This window comes from Gigantopelta aegis, chromosome 1 (genome assembly GCF_016097555.1).
Source record: "Gigantopelta aegis isolate Gae_Host chromosome 1, Gae_host_genome, whole genome shotgun sequence".
NCBI classification, from domain to species: Eukaryota; Metazoa; Mollusca; class Gastropoda; order Neomphalida; family Peltospiridae; genus Gigantopelta; species Gigantopelta aegis.
This window is the reverse complement of record NC_054699.1, coordinates 785010-801156: the sequence shown is the minus strand read 5'-3', so window position 1 is coordinate 801156 and position 16147 is coordinate 785010. Positions and strand designations below refer to the sequence as shown.

Here is a 16147-nt window from a genome sequence, read left to right as displayed (position 1 = left end):
TTTACCTTTAATACCTGTTTAAAATCTAATCGTTAAATACATTTACCTTTAATACCTGTTTAAAATCTAAACCCCAGAATATTTACATCAATCTTATCTGAACTGTAGGAACAGTTACAGTCACATTTTTAACGATATTCAATTACATTTTATAACTGATCGAAGATAGTAACCCATGGTTTGGCAGCAGTTGGTTTTCTCTCATTATCTATGTGGTCCTTAACCATATGTCTGATGCCATATTACCTTGAAGGGTATCCATTTGAGAGATTCTGTATTGTACTAATATTTAAAAAGGAAATAGAAATTTTTTCCAGTTTTGAGTGATTTTTAGTTTACTGAGGGTAGTGTTTTGAGGAGATATCATTATTATCAATGCCTGCATGGAAAGTGAACCCCAAATGAGAATTCGACTTCACGTGATGCTAATGTTCTGTTCTGTGATTTAATTCTAATTTCTTTTCTTTTTGTTGTTATCAGAGAGTGAGCCCGTGCTGTCAGTCTTCCAGGCAAATCTGGTGGGTAACAGGATCGACTCAGCAAGTCTACACGCCAACATCACGTGGAACAGTAAAATGAGAGTGTGGAAGTTGACTGTGTCAGGTCTGTCATAGATAGATTTATACCGTGAATCCCGTTTAAATCGGACACACTCAGTGTCAAGTACAAAGTCTGGTTTTGAGAGGTTTTGGTCTGTATTAATATTTAAAAGAGGACTGTGATACACATCAGGACCCTGTTGTACTGAAATGCTTTTAGCACTAAGATCACGTTCAGAAGTGACGATAGCGATAAGATCTTTTCGTAACATGGGGCCTGGTTTTAAGGGATTGCCACTTTTAGGAGTGCCTAGTTTTGAGAGGTTTCGCTGTAGTTACAATCATGAAGTTGTTATCTGAAAAGTTTTATGCTAATGTTAAATTAAGGTTCAAGTACAGTGTCCTGGGCACACATGTGAACTATCTTACTCATCTGTCCAGGACTTGGGTTATCCTGGACACACATGTGAACTATCTTACTCATCTGTCCAGGACTTGGGTTATCCTGGACACACACCTGAACTATCTTACTCATCTGCCAGGACTTGGGTTATCCTGGGCACACATGTGAACTATCTTACTCATCTGTCCAGGACTTGGGTTATCCTGGACACACATGTGAACTATCTTACTCATCTGTCCAGGACTTGGGTTATCCTGGACACACACCTGAACTATCTTACTCATCTGTCCAGGACTTGGGTTATCCTGGGCACTCACCTGAACTATCTTACTCATCTGCCAGGACTTGGGTTATCCTGGACACACATGTGAACTATCTTACTCATCTGTCCAGGACTTGGGTTATCCTGGACACACACCTGAACTATCTTACTCATCTGCCAGGACTTGGGTTATCCTGGGCACACATGTGAACTATCTTACTCATCTGTCCAGGACTTGGGTTATCCTGGACACACATGTGAACTATCTTACTCATCTGTCCAGGACTTGGGTTATCCTGGACACACACCTGAACTATCTTACTCATCTGTCCAGGACTTGGGTTATCCTGGGCACTCACCTGAACTATCTTACTCATCTGCCAGGACTTGGGTTATCCTGGACACACACCTGAACTATCTTACTCATCTGTCCAGGACTTGGGTTATACTGGACACACATGTGAACTATCTTACTCGTCTGTCCAGGACTTGGGTTATCCTGGACACACACCTGAACTATCTTACTCATCTGTCCAGGACTTGGGTTATCCTGGACACTCACCTGAACTATCTTACTCATCTGTCCAGGACTTGGGTTATCCTGGACACTCACCTGAACTATCTTACTCATCTGTCCAGGACTTGGGTTATACTGGACACACATGTGAACTATCTTACTCATCTGTCCAGGACTTGGGTTATCCTGGACACACACCTGAACTATCTTCCTCGTCTGTCCAGGACTTGGGTTATCCTGGGCACACACCTGAACTATCTTACTCATCTGTCCAGGACTTGGGTTATCCTGGACACACACCTGAACTATCTTACTCATCTGTCCAGGACTTGGGTTATACTGGACACACAAGTGAACTATCTTACTCATCTGTCCAGGACTTGGGTTATCCTGGACACACCTGAACTATCTTACTCATCTGTCCAGGACTTGGGTTATACTGGACACACATGTGAACTATCTTACTCATCTGTCCAGGACTTGGGTTATCCTGGACACACACCTGAACTATCTTACTCATCTGTCCAGGACTTGGGTTATCCTGGGCACTCACCTGAACTATCTTACTCATCTGTCCAGGACTTGGGTTATACTGGACACACATGTGAACTATCTTACTCATCTGTCCAGGACTTGGGTTATCCTGGACACACACCTGAACTATCTTACTCATCTGTCCAGGACTTGGGTTATCCTGGACACTCACCTGAACTATCTTACTCATCTGTCCAGGACTTGGGTTATCCTGGACACTCACCTGAACTATCTTACTCATCTGTCCAGGACTTGGGTTATACTGGACACACATGTGAACTATCTTACTCATCTGTCCAGGACTTGGGTTATACTGGACACACATGTGAACTATCTTACTCATCTGTCCAGGACTTGGGTTATACTGGACACACACCTGAACTATCTTACTCATCTGTCCAGGACTTGGGTTATACTGGACACACATGTGAACTATCTTAGTCATCTGTCCAGGACTTGGGTTATCCTGGACACACACCTGAACTATTTTACTCATCTGTCCAGGACTTGGGTTATCCTGGACACACACCTGAACTATCTTACTCGTCTGCCAGGACTTGGGTTATACTGGACACACACCTGAACTATCTTACTCATCTGTCCAGGACTTGGGTTATCCTGGACACACACCTGAACTATCTTACTCATCTGTCCAGGACTTGGGTTATACTGGACACACATGTGAACTATCTTAGTCATCTGTCCAGGACTTGGGTTATCCTGGACACACACCTGAACTATTTTACTCATCTGTCCAGGACTTGGGTTATCCTGGACACACACCTGAACTATCTTACTCGTCTGCCAGGACTTGGGTTATACTGGACACACACCTGAACTATCTTACTCGTCTGTCCAGGACTTGGGTTATCCTGGACACACACCTGAACTATCTTACTCGTCTGTCCAGGACTTGGGTTATCCTGGACACACACCTGAACTATCTTAGTCGTCTGTCCAGGACTTGGGTTATCCTGGACACACACCTGAACTATCTTAGTCGTCTGTCCAGGACTTGGGTTATCCTGGACACACACCTGAACTATCTTAGTCGTCTGTCCAGGACTTGGGTTATCCTGGACACACACCTGAACTATCTTAGTCGTCTGTCCAGGACTTGGGTTATCCTGGACACACACCTGAACTATCTTACTCGTCTGTCCAGGACTTGGGTTATCCTGGACACACACCTGAACTATCTTACTCGTCTGTCCAGGACTTGGGTTATCCTGGACACACACCTGAACTATCTTACTCGTCTGTCCAGGACTTGGGTTATCCTGGACACACACCTGAACTATCTTACTCGTCTGTCCAGGACTTGGGTTATCCTGGACACACACCTGAACTATCTTACTCGTCTGTCCAGGACTTGGGTTATCCTGGACACACACCTGAACTATCTTACTCGTCTGTCCAGGACTTGGGTTATCCTGGACACACACCTGAACTATCTTACTCGTCTGTCCAGGACTTGGGTTATCCTGGACACACACCTGAACTATCTTACTCGTCTGTCCAGGACTTGGGTTATACTGGACACACACCTGAACTATCTTACTCGTCTGTCCAGGACTTGGGTTATACTGGACACACACCTGAACTATCTTAGTCATCTGTCCAGGACTTGGGTTATACTGGACACACACGTGAACTATCTTACTCATCTGTCCAGGACTTGGGTTATACTGGACACACACGTGAACTATCTTACTCATCTGTCCAGGACTTGGGTTATACTGGACACACACCTGAACTATCTTAGTCATCTGTCCAGGACTTGTGTTATACTGGACACACACCTGAACTATCTTACTCATCTGTCCAGGACTTGTGTTATACTGGACACACACCTGAACTATCTTAGTCATCTGTCCAGGACTTGGGTTATCCTGGACACACACCTGAACTATCTTAGTCATCTGCCAGGACTTGGGTTATCCTGGACACACACCTGAACTATCTTAGTCATCTGTCCAGGACTTGGGTTATACTGGACACACACCTGAACTATCTTACTCATCTGTCCAGGACTTGGGTTATCCTGGACACACACCTGAACTATCTTACTCATCTGTCCAGGACTTGGGTTATCCTGGACACACACCTGAACTATCTTACTCATCTGTCCAGGACTTGGGTTATACTGGACACACACGTGAACTATCTTACTCATCTGTCCAGGACTTGGGTTATCCTGGACACACACCTGAACTATCTTACTCATCTGTCCAGGACTTGGGTTATACTGGACACACACCTGAACTATCTTAGTCATCTGTCCAGGACTTGGGTTATACTGGACACACACGTGAACTATCTTACTCATCTGTCCAGGACTTGGGTTATACTGGACACACACCTGAACTATCTTAGTCATCTGCCAGGACTTGGGTTATACTGGACACACACCTGAACTATCTTACTCGTCTGTCCAGGACTTGGGTTATACTGGACACACACCTGAACTATCTTACTCGTCTGTCCAGGACTTGGGTTATACTGGACACACATGTGAACTATCTTACTCATCTGTCCAGGACTTGGGTTATCCTGGATACACCTGAACTATCTTACTCATCTGTCCAGGACTTGGGTTATTGGTTAGTGTGGGAGTCGGTATGGGAATGTGAACCCAGAACCTATCAGTCTTAAGTCTGGTGACTTAATTACTACACCACCAAGCCAGGGTAGTCCAGCTTAATATGTGTAGTTAGAATAAAGAAATGGTAATTACTACACCACCAAGGCAGGGTAGTCCAGCTTAATATGTGTAGTTAGAATAAAGAAATGGTAATTACTACACCACCAAGGCAGGGTAGTCCAGCTTAATATGTGTAGTTAGAATAAAGAAATGGTAATTACTGCACCACCAAGGCAGGGTAGTCCAGCTTAATATGTGTAGTTAGAATAAAGAAATGGTAATTACTACACCACCAAGGCAGGGTAGTCCAGCTTAATATGTGTAGTTAGAATAAAGAAATGGTAAAATAAACAACATGATGAATCCAAGGAAAACATTAAATTTAAAAACATTTGACAAAGTTATCTCCCCTTTGATCTGTGTGCAAGTCTCTGGTAGATGGAGATTCCCATGTCGTTTCCTTCATAACAGATATATCGGAAGTCCTCTGGAATATTTTAACTGTTAACTTTGTAATTTGTATGTAAAAATATTTTCAAACACAGAAATTTTAATTTACTTTTCTTTTCCATTCCAGGTTTATTGAGCGGCTGTCCAGGTATCTTAGCGATCCGAATTTTTGACAAACTCCAGTCACAGTGCCTTGGTCACTTCGAGGCCTTTGTGAACTGCCCCAAACGCTTTACTCTCCGATTCAACATATCGGACTCGAAACCACAGCTTCCCGACATTTTTGTTGTCTATGTTAACGATTCGTCGACTTCACACAGACTGTTTTTAACATCGGTCATCGTTCCAGAAAACATGGCTGCCATGACCTCAGATGCAGGAGGAATCACAGACACGTGGGAATCCGATACATTCTCTCCGTGGATCCCGATTATTCTAACAATTTCTTTGTCTATAATGATGTTGGTGGTGCTGTTCGTTGTGTATTTGTGTTTTACTCTGTCCACGCCAAAATACATGGATGAGATGACTGACAAACCAGAGTCAGCCATGTTGAATAATTTAGACAGACCACAAGAAAGTGTGAAAAAGACTCAAAAAAAAGGAGCTTCCAAAATTCTCATTTGCTGGTTGGTTGTGCTTTACGTGATATACTCCATTGTTTTCACATTTTCCTTGGCCTTTGGGCTGCTTTACTTCACCCATATGTCAATGTTTTCAAACTATTCTGGGATTGTCAATCTGACCTCACAGCTTCAGAACCAGATGAATGTTTCACTGCAGCATATGAAAGAGTTTGAACAAGAGCAGATAACTCTGATGATTAACGTCTTCAAACAGAGGCAGATGGCTTGTACGCACCATTTAAACATGGAAAACAGACAGATTGTTAATGAACACATCAAGATAATGGAGAAACAGTTAGCAGTGATCTATGTAGCAAATGGCTCTTTACGATACATGGCAGAAAATTTAATGGAAGAAAAGTCTTCGAAACACGTTAAAAAAGTGGAGGCATTTTTCCGTGAATGTAACCAAACTGTTGAGGAGTATTTTCATCGATTTAGTGAAAATTATTACAATTACTTGAAAGAGGTTGTGCACAACGGGTGGTTTGATTTTCCTCGAGAGATGTTTTCCAAACAGAACAGTCGAGACAAAACGGTGGAGCTGTCAATGCCACACCTTCTCAAGTTTCTCTCATGGCTGCAGATTGACCGAGCAGACAACTTGATGTCAGTAGGAAACAAGATTTCTGAAAGGTAGACACAATTTTTCAGTGTCTTTATTTTTCTACATCAACTCTGTAGAGATTTTAATTATTATACATGTACGTTAATGTGACACAGTTTGTCGATATGTTTATTTTTAAACATCAACTCTGTATTCGTTGGCTAAAAGTGACATGTGCACGATCAAGAACAATGGGGTTGCAAGGGGATGACAATTTATCATATACAGCATAGTCAGTCCGCAGTGACGTGCTAGTTCAATCTTTATAGTTTAATTGTATTACATCAAAGTAACACATTATATGTAATGCGATACAGAATTAAAATAATTTTCTTTAATAACAGCATAATTTCTGTTAGAAAATCTGTCGCCAAGACCAAATGTCCACCTTTCAAGCCCAAGTAAATCGGTAAAGTTTGTTTTGTGTGTGTGGTGGGGGGGGGGGGGGGGGGGGTATTAGGCACCAGAAAAGGTAGCCTATTTTGCCAATATAAATGATGAAGAAATTTTGATTAAACTACCGAAACTAGCTTTCTCTATATATGTATATCTACAAATATCTCATCATCAGGTTGACCATAACACTTACATAATACAAGTGACTTGTAGGAGTGTATGTTAAACATTTTACTGAAAATAAAACACCTGTAATGCACCATAGCCACGGTTGAACAATGTATAAGTTGTCATCCACCTGCAATCCAAGGGTCCCTGCAATGCACGTGCTATGAACAGTCAACAGTTCAATGACCTAGTTGATCTAATTCACTTAATGCCTGTAATTTACATGTATTTACGATCATGCCTGATGATGCTAAGATTCAGATTGTTTTCAGTCCACAAAGTAAATTTTCTTTTTGACAATAAGGAAAAAATCCATCTTGAAAAAAAAAGAGGGCAATTGCAGGGTTTTGTAAGTTATTGTAAGTTATAGCACATGCCAGTAAATATTGCTACAGGTAAGTTGTACATGTTTGTTATATCTTGGAAGAGGTCAGCCACTGGTTAAAATAATGACATATCGTCAGAGGTAGGTTGCAAAAATAGTTTTAAATATCTCAGAGCTTAGTTACTTGTGAAAATATTTTGAGAGGGTTTTTTTTTGGTGAAAATAGTTGCATTTGAAAAGTCAGCTATAAATTGTGACAGGGCAGTTATGTATCAAAACAGAGATTAGTTTTATGTGCAGACAGTTAGGTATAAAAACAAATTGTCTGTTTCTGAAAATCCAACCTACCTTCCAAAAAGGACCAACGGTGATTTTTTTTTAATGTATTTTTCTTGTAATTAAAACAATTTAATACATAGGTGAAAATAGTATAAACATAACATTTTATCTGGACCTGTCAATGTAGTCCAAAAGAATAATTTTTTTCAAAAAGTCAACTTGTCCTAATTGTTTTGGCACATTCCTTGAAGCACAAAATATTTTTTTGGTCTCAATCACAAGCCTTTACGATATGTGGTATCAGTATATTTATATGAAGAATCTGTATTATGTAAATTTTGTTTTTCAGATTAACAAAGGAATCTCCTTACGTCTTCTCATTATTTTCATCTCTGGACCTCCGGCAACCGGCACATGTGGAAATTCCCACGATAACCATTAAAAATTCTCACACCATCAGATACAAGCATTTAATTTTACCAAGACCAAAATGGAAACCTACCGAAAAGAATACTCAGAGAACCAACCAAAGGGAGGTAACCATTAAGAAGACCAATGAAAAGGATGCAGACTTGAGTTTGTCGTCCGATTGTGAGATTGCATTATACGGGTTAATAGCGGTGTTTGTTTTGCTCGATGTTTTCCTGTGGGTCTACCGCTTCACGTGGCTGTACAAGGAGGTACAGGAAGCTCTGCAAGGAAGGGAAGAACCCATCCCGACCGACAACATATCGCGGAAGGTCTTGAAAATACAGACGGGTCAACACCCGCCGAGAGTGTCCGAGTCTTATGACCAACAGTACAACTGTATTCAGAACTCAGAAAACATGCGCTGGAACTCGGACCATGAACTATACGTCTACTTCTGTCAGTCGTACCCGAAATCGAAAGAAGACATCCTGCGAGAGATATGGTCGCACAAGATGAACCAGAAGCCGAAGGTGTCGAAGGAGAAGTTTCGTCTGTGGCCAGTGAAGAACATCCTGCACTGCTGCTGGTGGATCCACCGAGCCCTGCTCTCGAAGCTGCTGTGGCGCTTCACCCATTCATGTGTGGTTGTGATTTTACTGTGCTATCTCGTCTACCTGCTACAGTACTGGCTGGATGAGGGCAATGTTGAGGTGTTGTTGGGGGCCGACTTGTTGCTGTTGGAGCTGCAGTGGCAGGCGGCCGTGGTGAACAGATACCTCGCAGCATCGGCGTCACACCTCAACGGCCTGCTGGACAACCTGGCAACGTTCGTGCATCGCGAAGTGGGAGAGTCGAACACCTTCATGTACGCCACTATGCAAAGACAGGTATGTGTGTAGGGGTTAGTAGATTCCTTTATAATAATATCTGGTCATGTGAGACAGAAAACGTACACCCTCGGGATGGAGTCTTTTTCTCTCATCCATTCGATGAATAAACCATTATTTTACATGAACAACAGTAAAGTATGTTTTATTTAACGACGCCACTAGAGCACATTGATTTTTTATCTTATCATCGGCTATTGGACGTCAAACATATGGTCATTCTGACACTGTTGTTTGTTTAGAGGAAACCTGCTGTCACCACATAGGCTACTCTTTTACAACAGGCAGCAAGGGATCTTTTATTTGCGCTTCCCACAGGCAGGATAGCACAAACCATGGCCTTTGTTGAACCAGTTATGGATCACTGGTTGGTGTAAGTGGTTTACACCTACCCATTGAGCCTTGCGGAGCACTCACTCAGGGTTTGGAGTCGGTATCTGGATTAAAAATACATGATAGATAGCCAAGGATGAGAGGAAGAATTGTAGAGTACGGGTTGTGAAATGAAGAACACTACGTGATAGATAGCTATGGATGGGAGAAAGAATTGTAGAGTACGGGTTGTGAAATGAAGAACACTACATGATAGATAGCTATGGATGGGAGAAAGAATTGTAGAGTACGGGTTGTGAAATGAAGAACACTACGTGATAGATAGCTATGGATGGGAGAAAGAATTGTAGAGTACGGGTTGTGAAATGAAGAACACTACGTGATAGATAGCTATGGATGGGAGAAAGAATTGTAGAGTACGGGTTGTGAAATGAAGAACACTACCTGATAGATAGCTATGGATGGGAGAAAGAATTGTAGAGTACGGGTTGTGAAATGAAGAACACTACCTGATAGATAGCTAAGGATGGGAGGAAGAATTGTAGAGTACGGGTTGTGAAATGAAGAACACTACCTGATAGATAGCTAAGGATGGGAGGAAGAATTGTAGAGTACGGGTTGTGAAATGAAGAACACTACGTGATAGATAGCTAAGGATGGGAGGAAGAATTGTAGAGCACGGGTTGTGAAATGAAGAACACTACCTGATAGATAGCTAAGGATGGGAGGAAGAATTGTAGAGCACGGGTTGTGAAATGAAGAACACTACGTGATAGATAGCTAAGGATGGGAGGAAGAATTGTAGAGCACGGGTTGTGAAATGAAGAACACTACGTGATAGATAGCTATGGATGAGAGGAAGAATTGTAGAGTACGGGTTGTGAAATGAAGAACACTACGTGATAGATAGCTAAGGATGGGAGGAAGAATTGTAGAGTACGGGTTGTGAAATGAAGAACACTACGTGATAGATAGCTAAGGATGGGAGGAAGAATTGTAGAGTACGGGTTGTGAAATGAAGAACACTACGTGATAGATAGCTAAGGATGGGAGGAAGAATTGTAGAGCACGGGTTGTGAAATGAAGAACACTACGTGATAGATAGCTATGGATGGGAGGAAGAATTGTAGAGTACGGGTTGTGAAATGAAGAACACTACGTGATAGATAGCCAAGGATGAGAGGAAGAATTGTAGAGTACGGGTTGTGAAATGAAGAACACTACGTGATAGATAGCCAAGGATGAGAGGAAGAATTGTAGAGTACGGGTTGTGAAATGAAGAACACTACGTGATAGATAGCCAAGGATGAGAGGAAGAATTGTAGAGTACGGGTTGTGAAATGAAGAACACTACGTGATAGATAGCTATGGATGGGAGGAAGAATTGTAGAGTACGGGTTGTGAAATGAAGAACACTACGTGATAGATAGCTATGGATGGGAGAAAGAATTGTAGAGTACGGGTTGTGAAATGAAGAACACTACGTGATAGATAGCTATGGATGGGAGGAAGAATTGTAGAGTACGGGTTGTGAAATGAAGAACACTACGTGATAGATAGCTAAGGATGGGAGGAAGAATGGTAGAGTACGGGTTGTGAAATGAAGAACACTACGTGATAGATAGCTATGGATGGGAGGAAGAATTGTAGAGTACGGGTTGTGAAATGAAGAACACTACATGATAGATAGCTAAGAATGAGAGGAAAAATTGTAGAGTACGGGTTGTGAAATGAAGAACACTACATGATAGATACCATTTATCTCACAATGGATTGGTTTACAATGTTTTTAACTAGTGAAAGTATGTTGACTATACTTTTAAGATATATTGCATCTAATGGATACAAGACTAGTATTCTTTTTCTTAAATATCCTTTAAAAAAACCCCGTTTAAATAGAAATTTAAACATCTAATCCAGGTACAACTTAGTTATGATGGATTCATGTTTGCACAGTTAGTGTTCACATACATCACAGAGCAATCAGTTTGATTAGTATCATATCACTGGCCAGTATCTGATCTGATCTGATCACTTGTTCCTGGCCTCAGAAGGTTCTGGCACCATAGATGGTATTGTATTGGCATCTGATCTGATCTGATCACTTGACCCTGTTCTCAGAAGGTTCTGGCACCATAGATGGTATTGTATTGGCATCTGATCTGATCTGATCTGATCACTTGTCCCTAGCCTCAGAAGGTTCTGGCACCATAGATGGTATTGTATTGTCATCTGATCTGATCTGATCTGATCACTTGTCCCTGTTCTCAGAAGGTTCTGGCACCATAGATGGTATTGTATTGGCATCTGATCTGATCTGATCTGATCACTTGTTTATATATCCCTAGCCTCAGAAGGTTCTGGCACCATAGATGGTATTGTATTGGCATCTGATCTGATCTGATCTGATCACTTGTTTATATATCCCTAGCCTCAGAAGGTTCTGGCACCATAGATGGTATTGTATTGGCATCTGATCTGATCTGATCACTTGTCCCAGGCCTCAGAAGGTTCTGGCACCATAGATGGTATTGTATTGGCATCTGATCTGATCTGATCACTTGTCCCTAGCCTCAGAAGGTTCTGGCACCATAGATGGTATTGTATTGGCATCTGATCTGATCTGATCACTTGTCCCTAGCCTCAGAAGGTTCTGGCACCATAGATGGTATTGTATTGGCATCTGATCTGATCTGATCTGATCACTTGTCCCTGTTCTCAGAAGGTTCTGGCACCATAGATGGTATTGTATTGGCATCTGATCTGATCTGATCACTTGTCCCAGGCCTCAGAAGGTTCTGGCACCATAGATGGTATTGTATTGGCATCACCATCTGATCTGGCATCTGATCACTTGTTTATATATCCCTAGCCTCAGAAGGTTCTGGCACCATAGATGGTATTGTATTGGCATCTGATCTGATCTGATCTGATCACTTGTTTATATATCCCTAGCCTCAGAAGGTTCTGGCACCATAGATGGTATTGTATTGGCATCTGATCTGATCTGATCTGATCACTTGTCCCTAGCCTCAGAAGGTTCTGGCACCATAGATGGTATTGTATTGGCATCTGATCTGATCTGATCTGATCACTTGTCCCTAGCCTCAGAAGGTTCTGGCACCATAGATGGTATTGTATTGGCATCTGATCTGATCTGATCTGATCACTTGTCCCTGTTCTCAGAAGGTTCTGGCACCATAGATGGTATTGTATTGGCATCTGATCTGATCTGATCTGATCACTTGTCCCTGTTCTCAGAAGGTTCTGGCACCATAGATGGTATTGTATTGGCATCTGATCTGATCTGATCTGATCACTTGTCCCTGTTCTCAGAAGGTTCTGGCACCATAGATGGTATTGTATTGGCATCTGATCTGATCTGATCTGATCACTTGTTTATATATCCCTAGCCTCAGAAGGTTCTGGCACCATAGATGGTATTGTATTGGCATCTGATCTGATCTGATCTGATCACTTGTCCCTAGCCTCAGAAGGTTCTGGCACCATAGATGGTATTGTATTGGCATCTGATCTGATCTGATCTGATCACTTGTCCCTAGCCTCAGAAGGTTCTGGCACCATAGATGGTATTGTATTGGCATCTGATCTGATCTGATCTGATCACTTGTCCCTGTTCTCAGAAGGTTCTGGCACCATAGATGGTATTGTATTGGCATATGATCTGATCTGATCTGATCACTTGTTTATATATCCCTAGCCTCAGAAGGTTCTGGCACCATAGATGGTATTGTATTGTCATCTGATCTGATCTGATCACTTGTCCCAGGCCTCAGAAGGTTCTGGCACCATAGATGGTATTGTATTGGCATCTGATCTGATCTGATCACTTGTCCCTAGCCTCAGAAGGTTCTGGCACCATAGATGGTATTGTATTGGCATCTGATCTGATCTGATCTGATCACTTGTCCCTGTTCTCAGAAGGTTCTGGCACCATAGATGGTATTGTATTGGCATATGATCTGATCTGATCTGATCACTTGTTTATATATCCCTAGCCTCAGAAGGTTCTGGCACCATAGATGGTATTGTATTGGCATCTGATCTGATCTGATCTGATCACTTGTTTATATATCCCTAGCCTCAGAAGGTTCTGGCACCATAGATGGTATTGTATTGGCATCTGATCTGATCTGATCTGATCACTTGTCCCTGTTCTCAGAAGGTTCTGGCACCATAGATGGTATTGTATTGGCATCTGATCTGATCTGATCACTTGTCCCAGGCCTCAGAAGGTCCTGGCACCATAGATGGTATTGTATTGGCATCTGATCTGATCTGATCACTTGTCCCAGGCCTCAGAAGGTTCTGGCACCATAGATGGTACTGTATCTGGGTGATCACCATTGATCAACAAACCAGATGTCTTTAAACTGATGTCACAACAAACATGCGAGATAACTGTGTGATATAATAAATCTCACATAATGTTCCCTCCAATAATAAACATGTGAGATAACTGTGTGATATCCTAAATCTCACATAATGTTCCCTCCAATAATAAACATGCGAGATAACTGTGTGATATAATAAATCTCACATAATGTTCCCTCCAATAATAAACATGCGAGATAACTGTGTGATATCCTAAATCTCACATAATGTTCCCTCCAATAATAAACATGCGAGATAACTGTGTGATATAATAAATCTCACATAATGTTCCCTCCAATAATAAACATGCGAGATAACTGTGTGATATAATAAATCTCACATAATGTTCCCTCCAATAATAAACATGCGAGATAACTGTAATATCCTAAATCTCACATAATGTTCCCTCCAATAATAAACATGCGAGATAACTGTGTGATATCCTAAATCTCACATAATGTTCCCTCCAATAATAAACATGCGAGATAACTGTGTGATATAATAAATCTCACATAATGTTCCCTCCAATAATAAACATGCGAGATAACTGTGTGATATCCTAAATCTCACATAATGTTCCCTCCAATAATAAACATGTGAGATAACTGTGTGATATCCTAAATCTCACATAATGTTCCCTCCAATAATAAACATGTGAGATAACTGTGTGATATCCTAAATCTCACATAATGTTCCCTCCAATAATAAACATGTGAGATAACTGTGTGATATCCTAAATCTCACATAATGTTCCCTCCAATAATAAACATGTGAGATAACTGTGTGATATCCTAAATCTCACATAATGTTCCCTCCAATAATAAACATGTGAGATAACTGTGTGATATAATAAATCTCACATAATGTTCCCTCCAATAATAAACATGTGAGATAACTGTGTGATATAATAAATCTCACATAATGTTCCCTCCAATAATAAACATGTGAGATATGTGAGATAACTGTGTGATATCCTAAATCTCACATAATGTTCCCTCCAATAATAAACATGTGAGATAACTGTGTGATATAATAAATCTCACATAATGTTCCCTCCAATAATAAACATGTGAGATAACTGTGTGATATAATAAATCTCACATAATGTTCCCTCCAATAATAAACATGTGAGATAACTGTGTGATATAATAAATCTCACATAATGTTCCCTCCAATAATAAACATGTGAGATAACTGTGTGATATAATAAATCTCACATAATGTTCCCTCCAATAATAAACATGTGAGATAACTGTGTGATATCCTAAATCTCACATAATGTTCCCTCCAATTATAAATAAACTCCGTAATCATCTAACCTTGACAATCTAATACACACGTTTAAGAGAAAACATTCCTGAAAGGTAAGAGACCAATTGTTAATGGTTTAGCAGTGCAGGTTTGTTTTAACCATAGAGTAATACACACGTTTAAGAGAAAACATTCCTGAAAGGTAAGAGACCGATTGTTAATGGTTTAGCAGTGCAGGTTTGTTTTAACCATAGAGTAATACACACGTTTAAGAGAAAACAGTCCTGAAAGGTAAGAGACCGATTGTTAATGGTTTAGCAGTGCAGGTTTGTTTTAACCATAGAGTAATACACACGTTTAAGAGAAAACAGTCCTGAAAGGTAAGAGACCGATTGTTAATGGTTTAGCAGTGCAGGTTTGTTTTAACCATAGAGTAATACACACGTTTAAGAGAAAACAGTCCTGAAAGGTAAGAGACCGATTGTTAATGGTTTAGCAGTGCAGGTTTGTTTTAACCATAGAGTAATACACACGTTTAAGAGAAAACAGTCCTGAAAGGTAAGAGACCGATTGTTAATGGTTTAGCAGTGCAGGTTTGTTTTAACCATAGAGTAATACACACGTTTAAGAGAAAACAGTCCTGAAAGGTAAGAGACCGATTGTTAATGGTTTAGCAGTGCAGGTTTGTTTTAACCATAGAGTAATACACACGTTTAAGAGAAAACAGTCCTGAAAGGTAAGAGACCGATTGTTAATGGTTTAGCAGTGCAGGTTTGTTTTAACCATAGAGTAATACACACGTTTAAGAGAAAACAGTCCTGAAAGGTAAGAGACCGATTGTTAATGGTTTAGCAGTGCAGGTTTGTTTTAACCATAGAGTAATACACACGTTTAAGAGAAAACAGTCCTGAAAGGTAAGAGACCGATTGTTAATGGTTTAGCAGTGCAGGTTTGTTTTAACCATAGAGTAATACACACGTTTAAGAGAAAACAGTCCTGAAAGGTAAGAGACCGATTGTTAATGGTTTAGCAGTGCAGGTTTGTTTTAACCATAGAGTAATACACACGTTTAAGAGAAAACAGTCCTGAAAGGTAAGAGACCGATTGTTAATGGTTTAGC

The 16147-nt window shown here is 40.8% G+C and overlaps 1 protein-coding gene across 8 annotated transcripts in view; it reads left to right on the top strand.

The window, feature by feature from the left end:
• LOC121368937 overlaps positions 1–16147 on the top strand; it is a 348055-nt gene that overhangs the window by 327747 nt on the left and 4161 nt on the right. For all 8 annotated transcript variants that reach the window (XM_041493711.1, XM_041493704.1, XM_041493732.1 and 5 more), the window contains 3 exons: positions 481–603; positions 5477–6611; positions 8100–9048. In XM_041493711.1, coding sequence (XP_041349645.1) covers positions 481–603; positions 5477–6611; positions 8100–9048 — 2207 coding nt within the window. The remainder of the gene's footprint in view (positions 1–480; positions 604–5476; positions 6612–8099; positions 9049–16147) is intronic.